Genomic DNA, 25,925 nt, shown 5'->3' with positions numbered 1-25,925 from the left:
ATCATTATCATTATCATTATCATTATCATTATCATTATCATTATCATTATCATTATCATTATCATTATCATTATCATTATCATTATCATTATCATTATCATTATCATTATCATTATCATTATCATTATCATTATCATTATCATTATCATTATCATTATCATTATCATTATCATTATCATTATCATTATCATTATCATTATCATTATCATTATCATTATCATTATCATTATCATTATCATTATCATTATCATTATCATTATCATTATCATTATCATTATCATTATCATTATCATTATCATTATCATTATCATTATCATTATCATTATCATTATCATTATCATTATCATTATCATTATCATTATCATTATCATTATCATTATCATTATCATTATCATTATCATTATCATTATCATTATCATTATCATTATCATTATCATTATCATTATCATTATCATTATCATTATCATTATCATTATCATTATCATTATCATTATCATTATCATTATCATTATCATTATCATTATCATTATCATTATCATTATCATTATCATTATCATTATCATTATCATTATCATTATCATTATCATTATCATTATCATTATCATTATCATTATCATTATCATTATCATTATCATTATCATTATCATTATCATTATCATTATCATTATCATTATCATTATCATTATCATTATCATTATCATTATCATTATCATTATCATTATCATTATCATTATCATTATCATTATCATTATCATTATCATTATCATTATCATTATCATTATCATTATCATTATCATTATCATTATCATTATCATTATCATTATCATTATCATTATCATTATCATTATCATTATCATTATCATTATCATTATCATTATCATTATCATTATCATTATCATTATCATTATCATTATCATTATCATTATCATTATCATTATCATTATCATTATCATTATCATTATCATTATCATTATCATTATCATTATCATTATCATTATCATTATCATTATCATTATCATTATCATTATCATTATCATTATCATTATCATTATCATTATCATTATCATTATCATTATCATTATCATTATCATTATCATTATCATTATCATTATCATTATCATTATCATTATCATTATCATTATCATTATCATTATCATTATCATTATCATTATCATTATCATTATCATTATCATTATCATTATCATTATCATTATCATTATCATTATCATTATCATTATCATTATCATTATCATTATCATTATCATTATCATTATCATTATCATTATCATTATCATTATCATTATCATTATCATTATCATTATCATTATCATTATCATTATCATTATCATTATCATTATCATTATCATTATCATTATCATTATCATTATCATTATCATTATCATTATCATTATCATTATCATTATCATTATCATTATCATTATCATTATCATTATCATTATCATTATCATTATCATTATCATTATCATTATCATTATCATTATCATTATCATTATCATTATCATTATCATTATCATTATCATTATCATTATCATTATCATTATCATTATCATTATCATTATCATTATCATTATCATTATCATTATCATTATCATTATCATTATCATTATCATTATCATTATCATTATCATTATCATTATCATTATCATTATCATTATCATTATCATTATCATTATCATTATCATTATCATTATCATTATCATTATCATTATCATTATCATTATCATTATCATTATCATTATCATTATCATTATCATTATCATTATCATTATCATTATCATTATCATTATCATTATCATTATCATTATCATTATCATTATCATTATCATTATCATTATCATTATCATTATCATTATCATTATCATTATCATTATCATTATCATTATCATTATCATTATCATTATCATTATCATTATCATTATCATTATCATTATCATTATCATTATCATTATCATTATCATTATCATTATCATTATCATTATCATTATCATTATCATTATCATTATCATTATCATTATCATTATCATTATCATTATCATTATCATTATCATTATCATTATCATTATCATTATCATTATCATTATCATTATCATTATCATTATCATTATCATTATCATTATCATTATCATTATCATTATCATTATCATTATCATTATCATTATCATTATCATTATCATTATCATTATCATTATCATTATCATTATCATTATCATTATCATTATCATTATCATTATCATTATCATTATCATTATCATTATCATTATCATTATCATTATCATTATCATTATTATTATTATTAGTTCAACTTTTTGTTTATCTGTGCAAATGTTGTGATACACTAAGTGGGAAGACTGGTCTTTGACAATTACCAATAGTGTCCAGTTTCTTTAAGAATATAATCCTGAGTTGAAATCTGTTCTAATATTTATTATTTATTCCAACAGATGGAGCTAAATACTGGTCCGAGCATATGGAACAGGTAGAGAATGTTGATGCATGGTCTTGTTTCTACTACCCTCCACCCTCCTCTGACATTGAGATGACTGGCTATGGCTTATTGATGTATCTAGCGCAGGATAAAGTAGCCGAGTCTTCGGCTGTGGCTCGCTGGCTGACAGCCCAGAGGAATGAACATGGTGGTTATGGTTCAACACAGGTTTGTAATCATTCTACTTCATTCTGCAGAATAACTCGCCTTGGAAGTAGTTCCCTGAAAATAAACCAAGTTTATGAAAAAAGGTTTAAAATATGTCCCTGATTATTGAAGTCTATTTCATTCACTTACCCAAATAGCCACTACTTATGCATATTTCATAGCCGACAGGCTAATTCGCTAGAAAAATTGACAACCAGAGGGCGCCCTCTCGCGCCCTCTCGCGCCCACCCAGCATGCTACGCAGTAGCTCCGCCAAATACGTCCTTCTTTTTCTAGCGACCGTAGACGTGAGTTTTTCCACCCTCTTGCTTTAGCTAGAGTACTTGTACGTTCGCTTTATTCCTATAAAGATTACAACCAGTTTATTAGTAGAGTTTTCAGTCATTTTGAGTGACGTTTTGGAAGAGCCCGAGACGTCTTTTCTGTTACACTTATCACCGAATTCTTGAGAATTATTGCATGATTTGCTAAGATATATATTCTGAATTCTGTTGAGACCCGAGCGCGAGTAGCACTCAGGGCTCTCGGGGATCGAGTACATCCCCTTAACCTTATTTTCCAAGTGTATATATATTATTGTTGGGTCTCCGTGCCTTCCTTAATTTAATTAATTACGATATATAAATTAAACTAGCGTCTCACCTCCGTGGGACTCCCTCCGGGAGCAGTACTCCCGTCCGTGGTAGAAAAGCTAGCTTTTTTTCTAGGGCCAAAGCCAACGCTTTTCTTCTACTGCTCTCGGAATACATTGTCTGCGCCTGTGAGGAGGGCGCATCCACTCCAGCGGACATGCTAGCCATAGCTTTTCGCTGTCTAGAGGAAGGCCTTAGGATGTCCTTGGAGCAATTCACCAGAATTTCGCTCCAGACCACTCGTTCCAGGAGGACAAATGTACTTGAGACACTGTACATTCCCTACGAAGGGGCCAAGAAGAAATTAGAGGATATCTCTCTTCTTGGGAACGACCTCTTTGGAGGGCAATTCCAAGAGGTTCTTGAGACAGAGGCAAAACGCTTAAAAACCGCAGACAAGCTAAGCCTGCGAAAACCAGCGGCCCCAAAAGCCAAGCTTGGGGGAAGAAAGGCTACCAGGGCTGGCTTCACGCCACGCCCAGCCTTTCGTAAGGCCCTTAAGTCCCCTCAACAACAGGCCCCTAGGGCATCCCCCAGCACTGCCCCAGCGGCACCCCGCTACTCCCAGCCTGCACGTCAGAACTTCCAGACAAGCAGCAGGGGACGTGGCGGCGGTAGGCCCCCTCCCCCTCCTTGCTACTCGGGAGGGTGGAGGCGGTGACGCCCTGCTTCCGACTCTGGCCCCCGAACCGGGACCCGTCGGGGGCCGTCTCAGAGATTTCGTAGGGTCATGGAGCGAGATCACGTCCGACGCATGGGTGCTGGCAACGGTCGAACACGGTTACTGTCTAGAGTTCACGAGCACCCCTCCGTCAGACACCCTGGTTCGCGAAACGCCAGTTCCGGCGAACAGGGAAAAGCGCCTGGCTCTAGAGAAGGAGATATCCTCCCTACTAGAAAAGCAGGCAGTGCGTCCGATAGCGGACGCAGAACAGTTCCAGGGGTTCCTCTCGACGTTCTTTCTAACGCCAAAAAAGGGAACTATGGAATGGCGACCTATAATCAATCTCAAACCGCTCAATCGGTTCATCAGACCGAGACGCTTCCGGATGGAAACACTAAAAGTGATCCTGGAATCGCTACCCAAGGCGGTATGGGCAGCGTCAATCGACCTCAGAGACGCTTACCTCCACATACCAATCTCTTCGGGACACTCCCGATACCTCCGATTCAGATATCAGGGGCGCACCCTGGAGTTCACGGCCCTCCCATTTGGACTCTCAACGTCACCAAGGGCGTTCACAAGAGTCACAAGAGCAATCGCAGCCTATCTACGTCGTCGGAATATCATGATCTACATGTACCTGGACGACTGGCTGATTGTCGGCAGATCGGAAGAGGAAACAGCCCAGTATCTGCAGACCACCTGCGAGGTGACGAGGGCTGTAGGCTTCATTATAAACGAAGAGAAATCTCGTTTCATACCAACCCAGTCTCCGACCTTCCTAGGAGCAGTCATCGACCTTCGGAACGGCATAGCCTTTCCCACAACGGAGCGCATCACAGCTCTATATCAGTGCGTGGACCTGTTCCTATCATCCACCACGGCCCCAGCACGGGCCTGGTTAAAACTTCTGGGCTTCATGGCCAGTCTGGTAGATCTGGTTCCACGGTGCCGACTCCGAATGCGACCACTCCAGCTACACCTCTTGTCACATTTCAGGCCGAAAAGGGACTATATATCAATCCTCGTACCAATCAGCAGCCACATCCTTCCTCATCTGCGATGGTGGCAAAAGGAGGAAAACGTCAACTGCGGCCTTGGGTTCCCACCAAGGGCTCCCCAGGTCACAATCTTAACCGACGCATCCAACAAGGGCTGGGGCGCGTCCCTGGGCCCACGGCAGACAGCTGGGGTGTGGGACAAGTTCTTCAAGTCCCAACACATCAACATCCTGGAGCTCCAGGCGGTCATCAATGCCCTACGGCACTTCCAAACCGAGGTCAGGAACCGTGCGGTCCTCATCAGGACAGACAACACGACAGTCGTGTCATATATAAACAGACAGGGAGGCACACGGTCACCTCAGCTGTGCCTCCTCACCTGGGACTTGAACCTCTGGCTCATCGAGAACGAGACAACTCTGCATGCAATCCACATTCCGGGAGTGGAAAACACGATAGCGGATGCACTGTCAAGGGGTACAGTGATCCCTACAGAGTGGACCCTGCACAACGGTGTGACCCAACAGATCTTTGCGACAGCGGGTCGACCACACATAGACCTTTTTGCGACAGAGATAAACGCCAAACTCCCGGTATTCTGCGCAAGATTCCATCATCCCAGGGCCTGGGCCACCGACGCCCTAGCCATAGACTGGACAGGCATGTTCGCATATGCGTTCCCTCCGATATCCCTCCTTCAGAGAGTCATAGGGAAAATAGAGCAGGAATCGTGCCGGATTCTCCTTATCGCTCCCCTCTGGCCACGCCAGCCATGGTTCCTAAGACTAGTGAGACTTCTAGTAGGGGACCCCCTGATTCTCCCAGATCGACACGATCTCCTACACCAACCACACTCCCGACTACTACATCCAGCGCCGGGAGACCTCCACCTGGCGTGTTGGCCACTGTCAAACGATCCCTCATTACAGCTGGCCTTTCTGAAAAGGCTGCGACCCTTGCAGCGAAGGGGCGTCGCCTCTCCACACGAAAGGTTTATGACAACCGACTTCAACATTTTAGTCGGTGGTGTGACGACCGTGCTGTGGATCCGACCACTGCATCTTTAGCGATGGTGTCAGATTTTCTAGTTCACCTCTTTAATTCCCAACTGAAGGTGACAACAATTAAGAATTACAGATCGGCCATTGCGGCAGTCCACGTAGGGTTCTCCGATGGCTCCACAATCTCATCGAGCCCCGTGCTAACACAGATACTTCGGGGCATGTTCAACGAAAGGCCCCCGAGACAGAGGCTGGTCCCATCCTGGGACTTGGGGCGGGTGCTAGAGAACTTAGCAGCGGCACACCGGTCTTCACTGTTGCAACTTTCAATCAAGCTGGCCTTCCTCATAGCTGCAGCTTCAGCTAGGAGGGGATGTGAAATCCAGGCACTTACGATCCAACCGGGACACATCCGGTGGGAACCGGGAGGGGTTCGCCTTGTACCCAAGGCTTCATTCCTTACTAAGAACCAGACGGCAGTTTTTACCCCGCCTGATATCTTCATTCCCGAAATTGCCTCTATATCATCTGTCCGATCAGACAGGCTCTGGTGCCCCATACGCTCCCTCAAATGGTATCTGGAACGTACCAAACCACTTAGAGGGACCTGCGGCCAACTTTTTATCTCGACTACTCCCCCGCATGGCCCAGCCTCCAAAGATACAATCAAACGGTGGATTGTATCAGCAATAAAGTCAGCAAACCCCGACTGGCTGTCAGATAAAGATACAGGCAGTCAGGGACCCATACGTGCACACGACGTCCGTGCCGTGTCAACATCCTGGGCCTTTTTCAGGGGGATCTCCTTTGCAGAGATCTCACAAGCAGCTTGCTGGAAGGGCCCATCAACCTTCACCACCTGCTATCTGCGTGATGTGCTCCAGAACGAAGGGGCTTTTGGGAGAACAGTGCTGTCAGCATCTCAACCCAGAAGGGAGACCCAAGCAAGCGACCCGTCCAGGCACCGCCAGGACAGAGCTTGAGGTGAGCCCCAAAGATATCTTCTGATTTTTATAAGCACTTCCTATCAGTTTGTAGTTTTAAGTCTTGGGTACTTGTCGACTATAGTCTGATTTTTCATTACGGCGCCTCGCCTACCCAACCTCCATGTTACGGTGCTATTCTATGCATAAGTAGTGGCTATTTGGGTAAGTGAATGAAATAGACTCCCCCCCCCCCCCACAATAGTGTGGGACGAGTCTATGATTGATACTTACCCAAATAGCCTTCCCGCCCTCCTTCCCCACTAACGGCTCGTATTCAGGGTTACCTGTAAGATGAGAAAAAGAAGGACGTATTTGGCGGAGCTACTGCGTAGCATGCTGGGTGGGCGCGAGAGGGCGCCCTCTGGTTGTCAATTTTTCTAGCGAATTAGCCTGTCGGCTATGAAATATGCATAAGTAGTGGCTATTTGGGTAAGTATCAATCATAGACTCGTCCCACACTATTGTGGGGGGGGGAATGTTGTCCCAATTATTTCAAAAGTAATGTTTAAATATCTCTCTAGGGTGTGGTAGCCGGGTGTTTAAGAGCATTGAAATCAAGTTTTGGTGGAGAAGTCATCAGAGTTTGGGTTTGAATCCAGATTGTGACACTCCTTTAAAGCCATTGGACACTTTTGGTAAACAGTATTGTCCAAAGGCCCACACTTCGTGTATCACAACTAATATAAAAAATAACAAACCTGTGAAAATGTAGGCTCAATCGGGCATCGGAGTCGGGAGAAAATAATTAGGAAAAACCCACCCTTGTTTCCGCACGTTTCGCCGTGTCATGACACGTGTTTAAAATAAATCTGCAATTCTGATAATTGTTTTAATGTTTTCTCGAAAAGTAAAGAATTTCATGGACTTATATTTCAAGAGAAGTGTTTCACCATTACCTTCTGTAAACCCTGTAAGTTATTTGTAAATCTGTGAACTTTTTTTTTCTGTGACGAAAGTGTATAATGGTTTTAAAGGCAGTGGACACTATAGGTAATTGTCAAAGACTAGCCTTCACAGTTGTTGTATCTCAACATATGCATAAAATAACAACCCTGTGAAAATTTGAGCTCAATCGGTCATCGAAGTTGCGAGATAATAATGAAAGAAAAACACCCTTGTCACACGAAGTTGTGTGCGTTTAGATGGTTGATTTCGAGATCTCAAGTTCTAAATCTGAGGTCTTGAAATCAAACTCATGGAAAATTACTTCTTTCTCGAAAACTATGTCGCTTCAGAGGGAGCCGCTTCTCACAATGCTTTATGCCATCAACCAATAGTGTCCAATAATTACCAATAGTGTCCACTGCCTTTAAAAGCAAGATGCTTTAATTGTTTCTCTTCGATCACTCAGGTGGTATGGGTACCTGCGAGGGTAGAGGTTGATATTGTGTATGAAAAAGCCTTAAGAGCGCTACGGTTGCCCAGGTTGAGCTGGGAATGTTTAGAAATGAATGTTATTGACCCCATGACCATTACGTAAAGCACATTGAGACAGTTATTGTGAAATGCGCTATATAAGAACTTGTAATTATAGTTTTTATGATTTGTATAAAAATCTTCCTGATTGCAAGATGCAAGTTTTGACAGCTCTGTGTTAGGGACCTACCACGTAGTTTGAAAAGAGCATAATAAATACACATTAATATTACATTATATCCAGTACATGATTTGCCGTTTGTCATCTATTTATTACAGGACACAGTGATTGGTCTCCAAGCTCTATCCTCCTTTGCAACCCTCTTAAGCTCTAACCCTAAAAATATTGCTATTGACATCACTGCATCGGCTAAACCAGACTACTCAGCCAGTCTTTCCATTGATGATGACAACTCAGCTGTCTTCCAGAAGGTTGAGGTCAGTCTTTCAAAGATTCATTTGCCAATTTGTCATAAATTTGTCATGGTCTAATGATGATGATAGTAGAAAACATCCCTTGACATATTTCTGTCTGAAATGTCACATTTGACTCTGTTTGGAGTTTATTGCTCGCGTTTTATACATTTTTTGTTTTCATTGATGTCATGCAAAATGTGTACTCGTATTTTTACTATTTTCTCGTGACCCAGATTGCTGATCGAGCTCGAACTTCTACAGGTCTGTCATTTTATGTATATGGTGGATTACATAAAGTGTTTACACTGCCAGCAACTATTTTGTAATGTTCATTTTAAGAGATCACGTGTCAGAACAAAAATCATTGTATCTTTATTGTGCATTCGAACTTTATATCTTGCATCTTTCTAAAATTCCAGGCTTTAGGGCCATGCATTTAAAACTTTGTTTTGTCATTCAACAGTTACCAGTGACGATGGGTACCGTCACAGCATCAGTATCAGGTACTGGGTCATGTATTCTTCAGTTCTCCGTCTTCTACAATCTATTGGAGGTTTTAGTTGGTCCATCGTTTGAGCTGACGGTAGAAATGGTGGACAACGATAAAGATACGGTCAACATAACAGCCTGTGGAAAGTATGTCATAATTAGTGCATCCCTTACAAACTCATAGCAGCCTGTGGAAAGTATGTCATGATTAGTGCACTCCTTACAAACTCATAACAGCCTGTGGAAAGTATGTCATGATTAGTGCACTCCTTACAAACTCATAACGGCCTGTGGAAAGTATGTCATGATTAGTGCACCCCTTACAAACTCATAGCAGCCTGTGGAAAGTATGTCATGATTAGTGCACTCCTTACAAACTCATAACAGCCTGTGGAAAGTATGTCATGATTGGGGCACCCCTTACAAACTCATAACAGCCTGTGGAAAGTATGTCATGATTAGTGCATCCTTACAAACTCATAACAGCCTGTGGAAAGTATGTCATGATTAGTGCACCCCTTCAAACTCATAACGGCCTGTGGAAAGTATGTCATGATTGGGGCACCCCTTACAAACTCATAACAGCCTGTGGAAAGTATGTCATGATGAGTGCACCCCTTACAAACTCATAACGGCCTGTGGAAAGTATGTCATGATTAGTGCACCCCTTACAAACTCATAACGGCCTGTGGAAAGTATGTCATGATTAGTGCACCCCTTACAAACTCATAACGGCCTGTGGAAAGTATGTCATGATTAGTGCACTCCTTACAAACTCATAACAGCCTGTGGAAAGTATGTCATGATTGGGGCACCCCTTACAAACTCATAACAGCCTGTGGAAAGTATGTCATGATTAGTGCACTCCTTACAAACTCATAACGGCCTGTGGAAAGTATGTCATGATTAGTGCACTCCTTACAAACTCATAACAGCCTGTGGAAAGTATGTCATGATTAGTGCACTCCTTACAAACTCATAACGGCCTGTGGAAAGTATGTCATGATTAGTGCACTCCTTACAAACTCATAACAGCCTGTGGAAAGTATGTCATGATTGGGGCACCCCTTACAAACTCATAACAGCCTGTGGAAAGTATGTCATGATTAGTGCACCCCTTCAAACTCATAACGGCCTGTGGAAAGTATGTCATGATTAGTGCACCCCTTCAAACTCATAACGGCCTGTGGAAAGTATGTCATGATGAGTGTACCCCTTACAAACTCATAACAGCCTGTGGAAAGTATGTCATGATTAGTGCACCCCTTCAAACTCATAACAGCCTGTGGAAAGTATGTCATGATGAGTGCAGCCCTTCAAACTCATAACGGCCTGTGGAAAGTTTGTCATGATTAGTGCACCCCTTACAAACTCATAACGGCCTGTGGAAAGTATGTCATGATTAGTGCACTCCTTACAAACTCATAACGGCCTGTGGAAAGTATGTCATGATTAGTGCACTCCTTACAAACTCATAACGGCCTGTGGAAAGTATGTCATGATGAGTGCAGCCCTTACAAACTCATAACGGCCTGTGGAAAGTATGTCATGATTAGTGCACCCCTTACAAACTCATAACGGCCTGTGGAAAGTATGTCATGATTAGTGCACTCCTTACAAACTCATAACGGCCTGTGGAAAGTATGTCATGATTAGTGCACTCCTTACAAACTCATAACAGCCTGTGGAAAGTATGTCATGATTAGTGCACCCCTTACAAACTCATAACAGCCTGTGGAAAGTATGTCATGATTAGTGCACCCCTTACAAACTCATAACGGCCTGTGGAAAGTATGTCATGATTAGTGCACTCCTTACAAACTCATAACAGCCTGTGGAAAGTATGTCATGATTGGTGCACTCCTTACAAACTCATAACAGCCTGTGGAAAGTATGTCATGATTAGTGCACCCCTTACAAACTCATAACAGCCTGTGGAAAGTATGTCATGATTAGTGCACCCCTTACAAACTCATAACGGCCTGTGGAAAGTATGTCATGATTAGTGCACCCCTTACAAACTCATAACGGCCTGTGGAAAGTATGTCATGATTAGTGCACTCCTTACAAACTCATAACAGCCTGTGGAAAGTATGTCATGATTGGGGCACCCCTTACAAACTCATAACGGCCTGTGGAAAGTATGTCATGATTAGTGCACCCCTTACAAACTCATAACGGCCTGTGGAAAGTATGTCATGATTAGTGCACTCCTTACAAACTCATAACAGCCTGTGGAAAGTATGTCATGATTAGTGCACCCCTTACAAACTCATAACAGCCTGTGGAAAGTATGTCATGATTGGGGCACCCCTTACAAACTCATAACAGCCTGTGGAAAGTATGTCATGATGAGTGCACCCCTTACAAACTCATAACAGCCTGTGGAAAGTATGTCATGATGAGTGCACCCCTTACAAACTCATAACAGCCTGTGGAAAGTATGTCATGATGAGTGCACCCCTTACAAACTCATAACGGCCTGTGGAAAGTATGTCATGATTAGTGCACCCCTTCAAACTCATAACAGCCTGTGGAAAGTATGTCATGATTAGTGCACCCCTTACAAACCCATGACATGTCTTAGTTTTGCTAGACGACGGCCGTGTGATAGTGCGTCGGTTTGCCATGCGCTAGTTCGAAGACTAGCACACGGCGTGCAGTACCCAGACATCCGTTGCGCGTACGAGGATAATAAATTAATAGTCTGTAACCAAAGTGTTTGCAATCTGTATTCGCGTCGTCCGTGGATTGTAGCATTCAGGTCTGTAACATAATAATAATAGTACAGTATTTAGAAATGTTTGAGGTCTTATAAAACAAATATTGACTGCTTTTACTTGTGCAATGGTTAAAAACTATGACTCCCTCGGCGATCCTCGTAGCTCTCGGGGATCACCTCAGGAGTCATAGTTTTAACCATAGCACTCGAAGCAGTCAATACTAGATTGTGTCTCCACCATTCAAAGTTTCAAATCCTACTCATGTACATAAAACTTCCCAGATCGATCTCCACCATGCAGAGTTTCAAATCCTACCCCATGGACATAAAACTTCCCAGATCGATCTCCACCATGCAGAGTTTCAAATCCTACTCATGGACATAAAACTTCCCAGATCGATCTCCACCATGCAGAGTTTCAAATCCTACCCATGTACATAAAACTTCCCAGATCGATCTCCACCATGCAGAGTTTCAAATCCTACCCATGTACATAAAGCTTCCCAGATCGATCTCCACCATGCAGAGTTTCAAATCCTACCCATGGACATAAAACTTCCCAGATCGATCTCCACCATGCAGAGTTTCAAATCCTACCCATGTACATAAAACTTCCCAGATCGATCTCCACCATGCAGAGTTTCAAATCCTACCCCATGGACATAAAACTTCCCAGATCGATCTCCACCATGCAGAGTTTCAAATCCTACTCATGGACATAAAACTTCCCAGATCGATCTCCACCATGCAGAGTTTCAAATCCTACCCATGTACATAAAACTTCCCAGATCGATCTCCACCATGCAGAGTTTCAAATCCTACCCATGTACATAAAGCTTCCCAGATCGATCTCCACCATGCAGAGTTTCAAATCCTACCCATGGACATAAAACTTCCCAGATCGATCTCCACCATGCAGAGTTTCAAATCCTACCCATGTACATAAAACTTCCCAGATCGATCTCCACCATGCAGAGTTTCAAATCCTACTCATGTACATAAAACTTCCCAGATCGATCTCCACCATGCAGAGTTTCTACCCCATGAACACACTGTACATGGTTTTACTGCAAACATTACATAAGATTGTTAAGTTTAAAATTCTTTTCATTTATTTGTGGAGTTACACCATTCACAATCTTTTTGATCAATTTCATTTGAGTACATAATACGGGGCCCAATTTCATAGTTGCTCAAGCAGAAAACATTGCTTAATATAGTTGTATGCTAAGCAGAAATGAGCAGGATACCAGACACAAATGGTACATGTGACATTGGCTGGTAACCTTTTTCTGGTAAGCATAATTTTGTTGTGCTTATAATTAGCTACTTTTGGTGCTTTTAAGCACCAAAAGTAGCTTAAAAGCAGCTGTATGAAATTGGGCCCTGGTGTTTTTTTTTTTACTGATAACAAAATCCTTTTTGTTTCATTTCAAAACTCAATTTCATTTGACAGATACATTGGCCGTGATGATTCAACTGGTATGTCTATGCTGGAGGTTGGCTTACCATCTGGTTTCTATGCCGATGAAGACGCCTTGAAAAATGCTGTCAAAGAAGATAAGCATCTTGAGAAGTATGAGATAGCACAGCGTACCCTCTTCCTCTACTTGAATGCAGTAAGGAGAAGTTTGAAGTTATCTTTCCTTAGAAATTGAAGATTTAAATTGTCTACTATATATCAACAACTCTTCTAGTGTCATATTTATATTTCTGAGAAAAAAAACACTAAAGGTCTTCAGAAATAAACATATTTAAAAGAGAAGATTTTTGACACAAATGTTATAATTTAATCACTTGAAGCCACTTGATCTTTATCCACCAAATCTTTTCTAAACTGGATTTGTTATCCTGAGCACCTACAGAGCTCCTCTTCTTTCAACAGTCTGACATTTACCAGCCTCTAGTTAACCATCGATCTTTGATCAAACTTGCTCCTTTTTTTCTTTCTAGAAGAAGATCAGAGCATACAGAACGAAACGTCGAATTGAAACCAACAGTTCTTTTGAGAACCACCCCCAACTCGTTTAGAGATAGTCATTATGTGGTGTTACCGCAAACCTTTCCATATCATATTTCCACCATGCAAAGTTTCAAATCTTACTTGCTCTTTAATTGATAATTGTTTGTTATGTTTGGTTTTTAGTTGAGTAAGGATACCTTGTATTGCTTCACAGTGATGGCTAGACGAGATACCATAGTCACTAATCTGAAACCAAGTAACGCGATCATCTACGATTACTACAGACCAGGTAAGAGATGTGCTACAGGCCCCCTCTTGTGGTTCAGTACAGACATGCACCATGTGCACAGGATGACCTTTGACACTAATAATGGAAGCTAGAAAGGAAAGCTATTGACCCAATTCATTTGCAAAGGTCTTGGGGTTCGAATCCCGAGTGTTTTGCAGGTGTTTATTTTGCAAAGATCTTCGCAACGTACAGTGCTTTTGTGTATGGGTACAAACTAAATCCCTTGGGGGATTTCAAAGGTCAGGTCTAAAGGGTTTCAAAATCTTCCTGTTGGTAAAAAGCAGGGCTCAGCTTAGCCCTATACATGTACATGTATATAGGACTTTATACACAGATACTGAGCCCTTTTCTGGGGCGGAAAATTTTCAAAGCTATATAACTGAAATCTTACCTGCAACAAGCCACTAATTTGAACAGATTCACATTCTATGGCGGCATACATTTTTCTGCGGTGGGTTGTGGTCGTCATATTTTTCACAAATCCGTCATTTTCTTGAAATAATGCAGCTCCCAACATTAAAAAATTCCTGTTTTGATCGTTTTCTCACAGTGGTGTCTGCTGCCATGTGTATGCGCATAAATTCGCGTGCAGGATGCAAGATGCATGAATTATTGGTCACCGTATCTTGACTGCAAGATCTGCGCGTCTTGCGTACACACGGCAGACTGTGAGAGTTTAGATTTTTTTGAGCTTGTTTTTGACATCATTTCTGCACCATAGCAAATGGCTACTTCATGTACACACATACGGTACAGGTGGTCATTGCCATATTGACACTATGTGCATGTGTACATGTACAGTGGATACACTTCCATGATCGTGCAAGTCTAATTTCTCAAGTGAGTGCTCAGCTGATTGTTATTCAAATCGACTGCTCCCATATAACAATGTGTTCCAACAAGAATGGACCTATACAGTATACAAGGAGTGAACTCCTCCAGTACAATGCGGGTACATCAGCTAGACTTTCACAAGGCGACTGGAAAATTATTAAGTTGTTGGGTCTGCATGCTCAAAAGCCTACGAGAAGAGGAATTACAATCGCTCATATTAGACATTCTAAATTGTCTATTGACTCCAAGGACAGCAGAGATTGTGACCAGATTTCTTTTGCCCTTTGGAATGCCCACTCCATACGAAATAAGACGACAATGTGTTCTTCATATATTCTTGAGAACTCAGTCGACCTGATGATAATAACCGAAACTTGGCTCTCCCAACGTGACGAGGTTGTAATCGGTGAAGTTACCCCACCTGGTTACAAATTCTTGAGCCTTCCATGCAGTTCGAGTTCCTTTGGTGGTGGCTTGGGAGTTATATTCAAGGAAGAACTTGGTCTGCGATCCTACACTACTGGATACAATTTCCGAACATTCGAGCATGCATGCTTCACAGACATGTGCAAAAGTGTGTACTACTTTGCAATCTACAGACCCCCACCCTCCCCAAGAAACGGCTTTACAACTGCAGAATTTCTCTCGGAGTTTGATACATTTGTGGACTTTGTGAACTCTTTGAACAGTAAGTTAATCATAGCAGGGGAATTTAATCTGCATGTGGATGTCCCTACAAAGAGTGACGTTTCGCATTTTTTGACTACTGTCTTGAGTGCTAGTTTGACCCAGCATGTCATTGGCCCAACCCATGATCTTGGCCATACCTTGGACCTTGTAATATCTAGGGAAAGTGATCATCTTATTACTGACTGCCACATAGGTTCACTGCTGTCTGACCATTTTGTTGTTAGCTGCACAGTTCAGTTAACAAAGCCTCAACCTGTGAAAACAACAGTTACCACACGCAGGCTAAATCGGGTTGACTGTGAATCCTTCAAATGTGATTTGCTGCCACGTTTTCAATCCCGAAACTGTTCAAATATTCAGGAGCTTGTTGACCTCCACGAAAATTCCATCAAAGAAACTCATGACTGTCGTGCTCCTCTTAAGACATCTGTACGCTCTAATAGACCTCGCCAACCATAGTACAACAATGAAATCCACGTGGCACGTCGAGAACGTCGTCGACATGAGCGAAACTGGAGGAAATCAGGATTTCAGGTTCATCGACAGCTCTATGTGTATCAGCGCAAACGTGTAAATGACATGATGGACCAGGCCAAACAGGATTACTACAGGAAAGAGCTTGAGGGGGCTGACACCAAGACAGTCTTCAAGAAGGTAAATGCTCTTTTGAACAAACCTGTCAAGACTTTACCTACCTACGATTCTGCTCAGGTACTTAGCAACAGATTTGCTACATTCTTCGCGGGTAAAGTTGCCAAAATTTATGATGGTATTGAAATAGAATTAGAACTGACTAATTCTCATCCGATCCCTGAACCACAGCAACCTCGAACTCATGAACTTGCCTGCACAATGTCCGAGTTTGATCATGTTACCGCGGTTGACATTCAGAAATACATCATGAAGACTCCAGCTAAATCGTGTCTGCTGGACCCAATACCTACATGGTTCATCAAGCAGAATGTACGCATGTTCGTTCCTTCATAACTCGGATTGTCAACTGCTCTCTCTCTCAACTCCGGCACCTTCCCAGACTCACTGAAGCACGCCATCATCACTCCTGTCATCAAGAAACAATCTCTTGATCCAAATGAGCTAAAGAACTATCGGCCAGTATCCAACATCACTTACCTGTCTAAAATCATCGAGAAACATGCCGTTGACAACATTGCTAGATACTTGACTGTTAACAACCTCGGAGAGCCATTACAATCAGCATATAGGCCCGCACATTCCACCGAGTCTGCATTGCTGAAAGTCAAAAATGACATCATGGAACTTGTTTCTAGGCGCAAAGGTGTGTTTTTGGCCCTGTTAGACCTCAGTGCGGCATTTGACACCGTTAACCACCGCATCTTGCTAAACAGGCTCGCGGATGAAATGGGATTGGGGGGTTATGTGCTCAAATGAATTGGGTCCTACCTTTCTGGAAGAACAACCAGTGTATGTATTGACGGCTCTTTTTCTCAACGTCTTGACTTGAAATATGGCATACCACAAGGATCGATAGTGGGCCCCCCACAGTTCAACATCTACACCACTCCAATTGGCATTATCCTGCGTAAGTACAACCTTCAGTTTCACATCTACGCAGATGATATACAAGTGTATTCTTCTTTCGACCCCGGAAACCACAATTCCATGATATCAGCACTCTCACAGATGTCGACATACATTGATGAGATCATGTCTTGGATGATTGTCAACAGGCTCAAGCTCAACGAGGAGAAGACCGAGTTCCTTGTGGTAATCTCTGATCACCTTAAGCACCTCCTGCCTGCAGTGACTCTCCGTATCGGTACCAAGATCATCCAGCCCTCTGAGAGTGTGCGCAATCTCGGTATTGTGTTTGACACTTCCTTGAGTATGAATGCTCAAGTAACATCCCTGTGCAAAGGTCTCAACTACCAGATGCGCAATATCTTTACAATCAGAAGATTCCTGGATAAGGACACCTGTCATCTTGTCCACGCTCTGATTCTTACCAGGCTTGACTATGGTAATGCCTTGCTGTTTGGGTCCAACTCAACAGATATACAGGGACTCCAACGGCTACAAAACTGGGCTGCTAAACTTGTCTGTCGTGCCCAAAAGCATGACCACGCCACACCATAATTACAAGATCTTCACTGGCTGCCAATTAGGGAGAGGATAACCTTCAAGATCTTGGTTTATGTGTATAAATGCCTCAACAACACAGCTCCTGGCTATTTATCCTCTTGCCTGTCTCTCCATTGGCCTGGGCGCTCAAGTCTACGCGCCTCATGGAACCTAACTCAATCAAACTTCTTAAGTCGGCCTCAAGTCGCACATTCTCACATTTTGTTCCACACACCTGGAATGCACTCTCCCCCTCAATCAGGAAATCCGACTCTCTTCGAACATTTAAGAAGTGTATCAAACATTCTCTATATCCTATCTAATGCGCTGTGTTCTTGACGTAGTGGCGCTATATAAATGCCCTATATGTATGTATGTATGTATGTATGAGAGTACGAACAAAAATGGGAATTCCCTAACGTTAGGAGCTGCATTATTACATGAAAATGAATTTTTGAAGAATGTATGACGATCAAAACCAACCGCTGAAAAAGAATATGCTGCCATGGAATGTGAATCTGTTGAAATTTGTGCTTTCTTGCAGGCAAGATTTGAGTTATGAAGCTTTGAAAATTTCCGCCCCAGAAATATACACTGATATCTTGGTTGCACTGTAGTACAATACGAAAGTGTAAGACCACAAGGGCTAGGCTCAGTTTAAAGGCAGTGGACACTGTTGGTAATTGTCAAAGACTAGCCTTCACAGTTGGTGTATCTCAACATACGCATAAAATAACTAACCTGTGAAAATTTCATCTCAATCGGTCATCAAAGTTGCGAGATTATAATGAAAGAAGAAAACACCCTTGTCACACGAAGTGGTGTGCGTTTAGATGGTTGATTTCGAGACCTCAAGTTCTAAATCTGAGGTCTTGAAATCAAATTCCTGGAAAATTACTTCTTTCTCGAAAATTATGGCACTTCAGAGGGAGCCGTTTCTCACAATGTTTTATACCATCAACCTCTCCCCATTACTCGTCACCAAGAAAGGTTTTATGCTAATAATTATTTTGAGCAATTACCAATAGTGTCCACTGCCTTAAAAGGGTTATTATTGTGATGATTGTTATTGATTATCTTGATTTGTTTTTGTTTATTAAGGTGATCAGAGTGTCGCATCATACAACTCTCGTTCCCTGACTGAAATGTCTATTTGTGATACGTGCCCTGTTTGCTGTAGTGATAGTGATAGTGGAACTGGACGGATCACTGCAACCTCTCTACTCATCGTTACCATGGTGGCTTTCCTGGTCATACTCATCTAAGGCCAATGTCACACCAAGCAATTTACAGGCTACAAATTCTAGGCAACCACAGTTAAGAAAAGCCAGTCACATTTGAAGGTTCACATACTTTTCTTGAGGATTGTAAGACGTTGTTTGACAGGTTTGAAATGAAAATATTACTCATTTGCTACCAAAGTGGTCTCATAGCATGCACTGCTGTTGGTTGCCTGTTAAAGTTGCTATTTGTGATAAGGTCTTTAGATCATCTTTTAACACGCTTAGTACACGCTTAGCCAACAAGCTTCAGACCAATATCATACATAAAACCTAGCCACAAGAATGGAACACAGTGACACCAGATTAGAAAAAATAAAGAAACTACAATTTAATAATTGTTCATCATCGTCTCTTTGGTGTACTTGGTTTTGAATTGTAGCTGGCTTAACCTCAACGCAAGCTGCACTCTAATGCTGTAAAGTCTTGTTAAGTTTCACTTCCAGTGCCGCACCTTTTTGCGACCTAAATGAATCTTTGTCTCGGCGATCATTACAATGTCGAGCAAAATGACCATTTTTGCCACACACATATAGCATCGCCTAATCTCTCTTTCAGAGCTTCTTGCTTTCTTCTTGTAGGGATGTATAGGTTGCAGGTGTGTGGTGCTGGGGACTCTAGTTATTATAATGCGCTCTACTTTTGATATTTAACAGGTTTAAGTTGTGTAGGCTTTTTTTGAATGTATCAGGTTTATTGATCAGAACATCACATTGATAGGCTTCTACATAAACATCAGCCATTTTTGCCATTTCATCAACTGTTTTGTGATTTCTTTCTTTCAAGAACATTCCAAGGTCTTTGTCACACACAATTAACATTTGTTCACGAATTACCAGGTCTTTATGGGACTCGAATGTTTTATCTGTCTTACCCAAATCCATCCACCATACTAAATAAGAGGTAAATCTGTCTGCAAACTGCAAATATCTTTCATTCGGCTCTGGTTTGCTATTCCTAAACTTTAATCTGAAACCTTCTTCTGTAAGCTGGAATCTATGCAACAACGAAATTTTGACTTTCTCATAATCATTCACTTGCTCTACTGACATACAGGAGTAAACCTCAATAGCCTTACCAGTAAGCAAAGCACTAAGTGACAATGACCAGTCAGATTTAGCCCAACCCATGGTTTTTGCAAAACGCTCAAAACACCTTAAGTTTGCATCAATGTCATCTTTTTGCTCATTGAAATATGGTAACTTTGGCCCACTTTGCATAGTTGAGTTTGCAACTCCTGATGCATCGATTAGTGATTCGTGAGCTTTCTGCTCTTGAATGAGTTTAAGTTCAACTTCTTTCATTTCCCTCAAATGTTCTCTTTCCCTTTGGCGTTCGTCTATCTCAAATAAAGTTTGTGCCTTCTGCTCTTCCTTTACTTCCCTTTCGTGGGCAAAATCCAATAAGTCCTTGTCCTCTAAATCTATTTCCTTACCAAGGTCTACAATGCTTTGAAAATCCATTATCAACACTTGCAAATGACCAAAACTGAAATATTGTACAGACCGTAAATTATACCTCTAGATTACATCTAACTAATATCATGCAATCCACGTAGTGTATTAAGAGCAATATGCTAAAATTAGTCTGTGGCTAGAAACCGATAAATCGATTCCTGGACAAGCCCCCAATGTCGCAGAGTGGACCCTTGCGCCACTCTACTCAGACCAATATCATACATCAAACCCAGACACAAGAATGGAACAGTGACACCAGATTAGAAATAATAAATAAACTACAATTTAATAGAAGTACCCCACAATAATTTAGCTTCAACAATCTTCCAGTTTTGCACCTTTACATTCTCCACAGCTTAGGGCAACCCGTACAATATGAATTCCATGCATAAGTAACTAAGTTTACATTCAGGCTTTAATACAATGAAAGTTCCCCTAAATAAATAAACAAAACTGCAGAACGGCGACATAGACTTTGTAGAATGGCTGCTGGAGTCTTGAGAATAAGTTCAGAAGAAGAGTGGACCCCGGCCCCTTGTCACCATCGGTAGCCCCGCAAGTCGTCCCGCTGACGGTTGACCATGCCCCAGAGGACCGTTTAGACCAAGTTTGGTTTAGCGTCACGGGAACTCCTGTAAATGTTACATTATAAGGAAGCCCTTTACTAAAAACAATTCTATTTAAACCCGGTAAAGCTACGCCTTCACAAATTTCACAATGGCCATACCCAAAAGATCAAGTAAACAACAATATGCTTTTACACTGAAAGTTTGTAGATGAACCTTTTAGGCAAACAACTATAATCAACTTTTTAGGCAAACAATAGTCAATGGCTGCATGTATTTTAGAACTGGGGACATTTTGAGAATAACCCATGGCTTGATTAAATCCCAGTAAAATTAGTTTAACGTTACTCACAATGCCTTTGGCTTCGACACGGCTTATCCTTGGGTCCGAGATTCCCGGGAGGATTTGCGTTGCTGATGGGCCTTAAAACAATTTAACAACGATTATTATTAGTTTGGGGTTATATAAAAGATACAACTAGAGTTGTATTTAATATTACCAGCAGACAAACAATTTGCATTTTTCAATTTTGTATGCACTGTACGGGTCATTCACAAAGTATTATTGTTATGAAACTGTATCATCTGTCAAAATTAATTATTTCAGCAAAATGATAAAATCTACGCTGCAACAAAACGTTTAAAAAAAAATTAATACAGTTTTTGTTCACACAACAGTGATTTCATGCGTTATCATTGCTTAATAATGTCACTTGTTTAGGTATTGTAGAGACTGTCAAAATACAATATGACACTGCTCAAGATTTGCAAAAGGTCATGGGTTTGAATCCCAGCCAAGTAATATGCCTGTGATATTTTTTCACAGAACTTGGGAAAGTACTGAGTATGCAGTGCTAACACACATCGGTTTTCTTTATCCCTGATGCAAATTTAACATCTAAAAATCTTTTAACATCATTTCATCATGTACTAATATACCACTTTTGGGGATTTGTTGTGTTAAGAGTACAATCTGATCATCATACAATATCGTCCTAACAGCTTGGCGTTTTATTGGTCATGGGTTCTATTAGAAATTAAGTCTGCAGTTTTGTAGAGGGAAAATATCAATTCAAATCCTACTTATACACCAGCTGCTATTTTGTGGTGTCATTTTAAAATACAAACTTGTATAATAACTGTTGAACCTATTGTGTCGTTCATGTAAAGTTTTGTTCAAAATCTTTCATAATAAAGGGAAGGTACATATTTGGTAATTACTCAAAACAAATAGTAACTTAAAAACTGACTTGGTAAGGAGCAGTGGAGAGCTGTTGATTTACATTGTGGGCAACGGCTCTCTCTGAAGTAACGTAGTTTTTGAGAAAGAAGTAACTCTCACTAAAATATTAAAAGATGTTCCTATCTGAAAGCACCAAAGAAATTCGCCCAACAAGGGTGTTTTTTTCTTTAATCATTTTCTCGCAACTTTGATGACCAATTGGGCCCAAATTTTTACAGACTTGTTAATTTATGCTTATGATGGGATAAGCAAGTGAGAACACTGGTCTTTGACAATTACCAAACGTGTACAGTGCCTTTAAGAGAACTGAAATACCAAAGTGTACTTGTTAAAATCGGTAACATCAGCTCAACAACTTTGTCAAACTAACTTTGCTTTTTGCAGTTTAGTGAGAGAAACCCCTTAAAACACTATGACTTCACTTATTTGCAACAAACAATTTGGAAGATCTACGGAACTTTTGCAGCAGAACTGTGAGGTCAAATTTACCAGCTAAGTTTCTGTGAGGCATAAAAGACCAAGCATTTCTGTTAAATCATCATCATACTGTGCAAATCCCACAATTATTTCAGGAACAGTTTTACGAACCAATAATAGGAAAGTTCAAATGGGACCTGTATTTCAATATACAGTATCTTATCACCCAGCAAAGGCCGATTTCTAGAGTACCACTTTTTTTTGAAATATTGATATTAAACAAAAAGTTGGTTAGTTCAACATTATCGTAGAGAGAGAGAGTGTGTACCTGTGGAATTTCCTTTTTACTATGAGTAAAAGGATGAATAGAAAATATTGCAACTGTTAGTGGCTGTAATGGCCAATATTTAGCTCCTTGCAGCTTAGCAAGTCGCAAAGGTTCAAAGAAATGACACTTGCTTTTACACTCTCCTGCCAAAAAAGATCAACTTTTAACAACTTTGAATTTGCTAAAATCTCTTATGTTTATATAGAATTCTATTACACTTATGAAAATATTATTGATGTTTTAAATGTGAGGTAATTTGTAAGGCAAAGCATTATGTATTTATGTGTCACAGCATTAGATGATTCAAGTATCACATGTATAGCATATATTAAAGATGTATACTTTGCTTCAAAGCCAAGTTTGATAAGATTTGTGTAGTTATTTATCCTCGGAGAAGCAGGGTAGACCTACGGATCATGTTGGGAGTGTGATTAAGTCATGGGTTTGGTTAAAGTTTGTATTAGGGATAACCTCCAGATGATGTTTCCTAAAGACCCTAACCAGCCCCAAAATACCAAACACCCTTGTCATGATCAACTCAATCTTTAAGACACCAATCCCAAATGCAACCTTACCATTGACTCCAAACCCTTAACTCGGCATGTAATGTACCATAACCATAGCCCCTTAATACAACCCGAGTCAAACCCTTAGCCCTCAGCCCGAAACCCTGCACTTTACCCTATACACCGAACCCCAACCAGCCCAACCCTAACCAAACCATAGTCCTAGCCCTAACCCCAACAAACCCAACCCTAACCAAACCATAGTCCTAGCCCTAACCCCAACCAACCCAACCCTAACCAAACCATAGTCCTAGCCCTAACCCCAACCAACCCAACCCTAACCAAACCATAGTCCTAGCCCTATAACCCCAACCAACCCAACCCTAACCAAACCATAGTCCTAGCCCTAACCCCAACAAACCCAACCCTAACCAAACCATAGTCCTAGCCCTAACCCCAACCAACCCAACCCTAACCAAACCATAGTCCTAGCCCTATAACCCCAACCAACCCAACCCTAACCAAACCATAGTCCTAGCCCTAACCCCAACAAACCCAACCCTAACCAAACCATAGTCCTAGCCCTAACCCCAACCAACCCAACCCTAACCAAACCATAGTCCTAGCCCTAACCCCAACCAACCCAACCCTAACCAAACCATAGTCCTAGCCCTATAACCCCAACCAACCCAACCCTAACCAAACCATAGTCCTAGCCCTAACCCCAACCAATCTTATACGCAATTCAAAATGATTATTGCGCTTCACAGTTAGTCTTAAAAGCACTGTCGCTAAATTGGTAATTACTCCAAATAATTGTTAGCAAAAACATTTACTTTGTATACCGAGCAATGAAAACATTGATATTATAAAACATCCGTGAGAACCGACTCCCTCTGAAGTGGCGTAGTTTTTTAGAAAGAGGTAGCTTCTCACTCAAACAGATTTCAGGCATGAAGCCTTTTATCAGGCTTCTAAACGCACACAATTATCTTGTGCGACAAGTGTTTTTTCTTTCATTATTCTCTTGCAACTTCAATGATTGAGTTCAAACGTTCACAGGTTTGTTATTTTATGCATGTGTAGGGGTACACCAAGTGAGAATACTGGTCTTTGACAATTATCAAAGGTGTCCAGTCCAGTGCTTTTAAGTTAGGGTATTATGGGTTGATATGTTAATTGTAGAAGTGCTTACAATGATGCTTCAGTGACCTTTACCCCTATAAGTAGTTGTGAATGTTGTTTCAAAATCTTTGCAAAGTTACCAAGAGTTAAGAAATAAATGCTCCACAACTTGCTAGAAGCAGTACAGGTTTGAATTAGAAGCAGAAAATTTGAATACTGGGGATAACATGACGATGGCTGTTCGCCTCCTTTTTTGGTGGGAGTAGAATTTGGAAAACCTTTCTTATTATAAAAGATAATATTTTGTACAAAACACTTTGTGGAGTGTAGTGCACCTACTGATCACAGTTCATTCCTTATCATTACAGAATGGAGTCATCATGCACAAATGGTTTATGGATTTCTTAGGGGGGAAAACGAAAACAAGCATTAGGCCCTAGCAATGCAAATTCCTATATTTGTACATATATAGCATGTATAGGGCTTTATAAAATGTTTCAAAAGTTTGCAAGAAAATCAATGTGAAAATACATTGTAAACGTTTTATAATGAAATTGTTTTTGAGGAAGTCCAATTTTGATTAAAGTTACCATGAAAACAAAATGATGTTAAATCCCGTAATCGTACTTTGTGGTTTAAGCATCCTGAGAAACTATATGTATAATGTATCTAATCTTTTAATAAAGGGATTATGGTTTTGGAGGACAATTTTCACAGGGCGAACGTGCCAAGTGTGGACTACATTTTTTTGTAGTCCCACTTATGGCTAAGGCTATAGCCACACAAGTGGGGCCAAGTGTGGACCAAACAGAGGGATGTTTTTGTGACAGTAAAATGGTAAAGTGGAAATATGTCATGGAGAAGGTTTTATCTAGCGTTTAAAAACAAGAAGAGCAATCTTAAAATCAATGTCATTCTGTTATCATAGGAGCCAATGAAGTTCCCAAAGTGATGAGGTAATTCAAGGGTATGCTCTAACGAGTCAGATACAATGATTGTTATAAATACATAAACCACCACAAGGATGTCATGTTTTTGTTTGTTGAAATACTGGCCTTAAAACCTACTGGTGTAAACAACCAGCCTTTGGAAATGACAATTACCACTCAACCTTGTGTATAAAGT

At 40.1% G+C, this 25,925-nt stretch overlaps 1 protein-coding gene across 4 annotated transcripts in view; it reads left to right on the top strand.

Moving 5' to 3' along the window:
* Nucleotides 1–21,535, top strand: part of LOC139934697 (CD109 antigen-like) — a 106,430-nt gene extending 84,895 nt beyond the window's left edge. For all 4 annotated transcript variants that reach the window (XM_071929061.1, XM_071929058.1, XM_071929060.1 and 1 more), the window contains 6 exons: nucleotides 2,463–2,674; nucleotides 8,654–8,812; nucleotides 9,255–9,427; nucleotides 13,459–13,621; nucleotides 14,149–14,254; nucleotides 18,980–21,535. In XM_071929061.1, coding sequence (XP_071785162.1) covers nucleotides 2,463–2,674; nucleotides 8,654–8,812; nucleotides 9,255–9,427; nucleotides 13,459–13,621; nucleotides 14,149–14,254; nucleotides 18,980–19,143 — 977 coding nt within the window. In that variant the 3' untranslated portion in view covers nucleotides 19,144–21,535. The remainder of the gene's footprint in view (nucleotides 1–2,462; nucleotides 2,675–8,653; nucleotides 8,813–9,254; nucleotides 9,428–13,458; nucleotides 13,622–14,148; nucleotides 14,255–18,979) is intronic.
* The last annotated feature ends 4,390 nt before the right edge of the window (nucleotides 21,536–25,925 follow it).

Source organism: Asterias amurensis, chromosome 3, assembly GCF_032118995.1.
Source record: "Asterias amurensis chromosome 3, ASM3211899v1".
NCBI classification, from domain to species: domain Eukaryota; kingdom Metazoa; phylum Echinodermata; class Asteroidea; order Forcipulatida; family Asteriidae; genus Asterias; species Asterias amurensis.
Note: the sequence above shows the minus strand (reverse complement) of the source record. Positions and strands in the feature narration are given on the sequence as shown.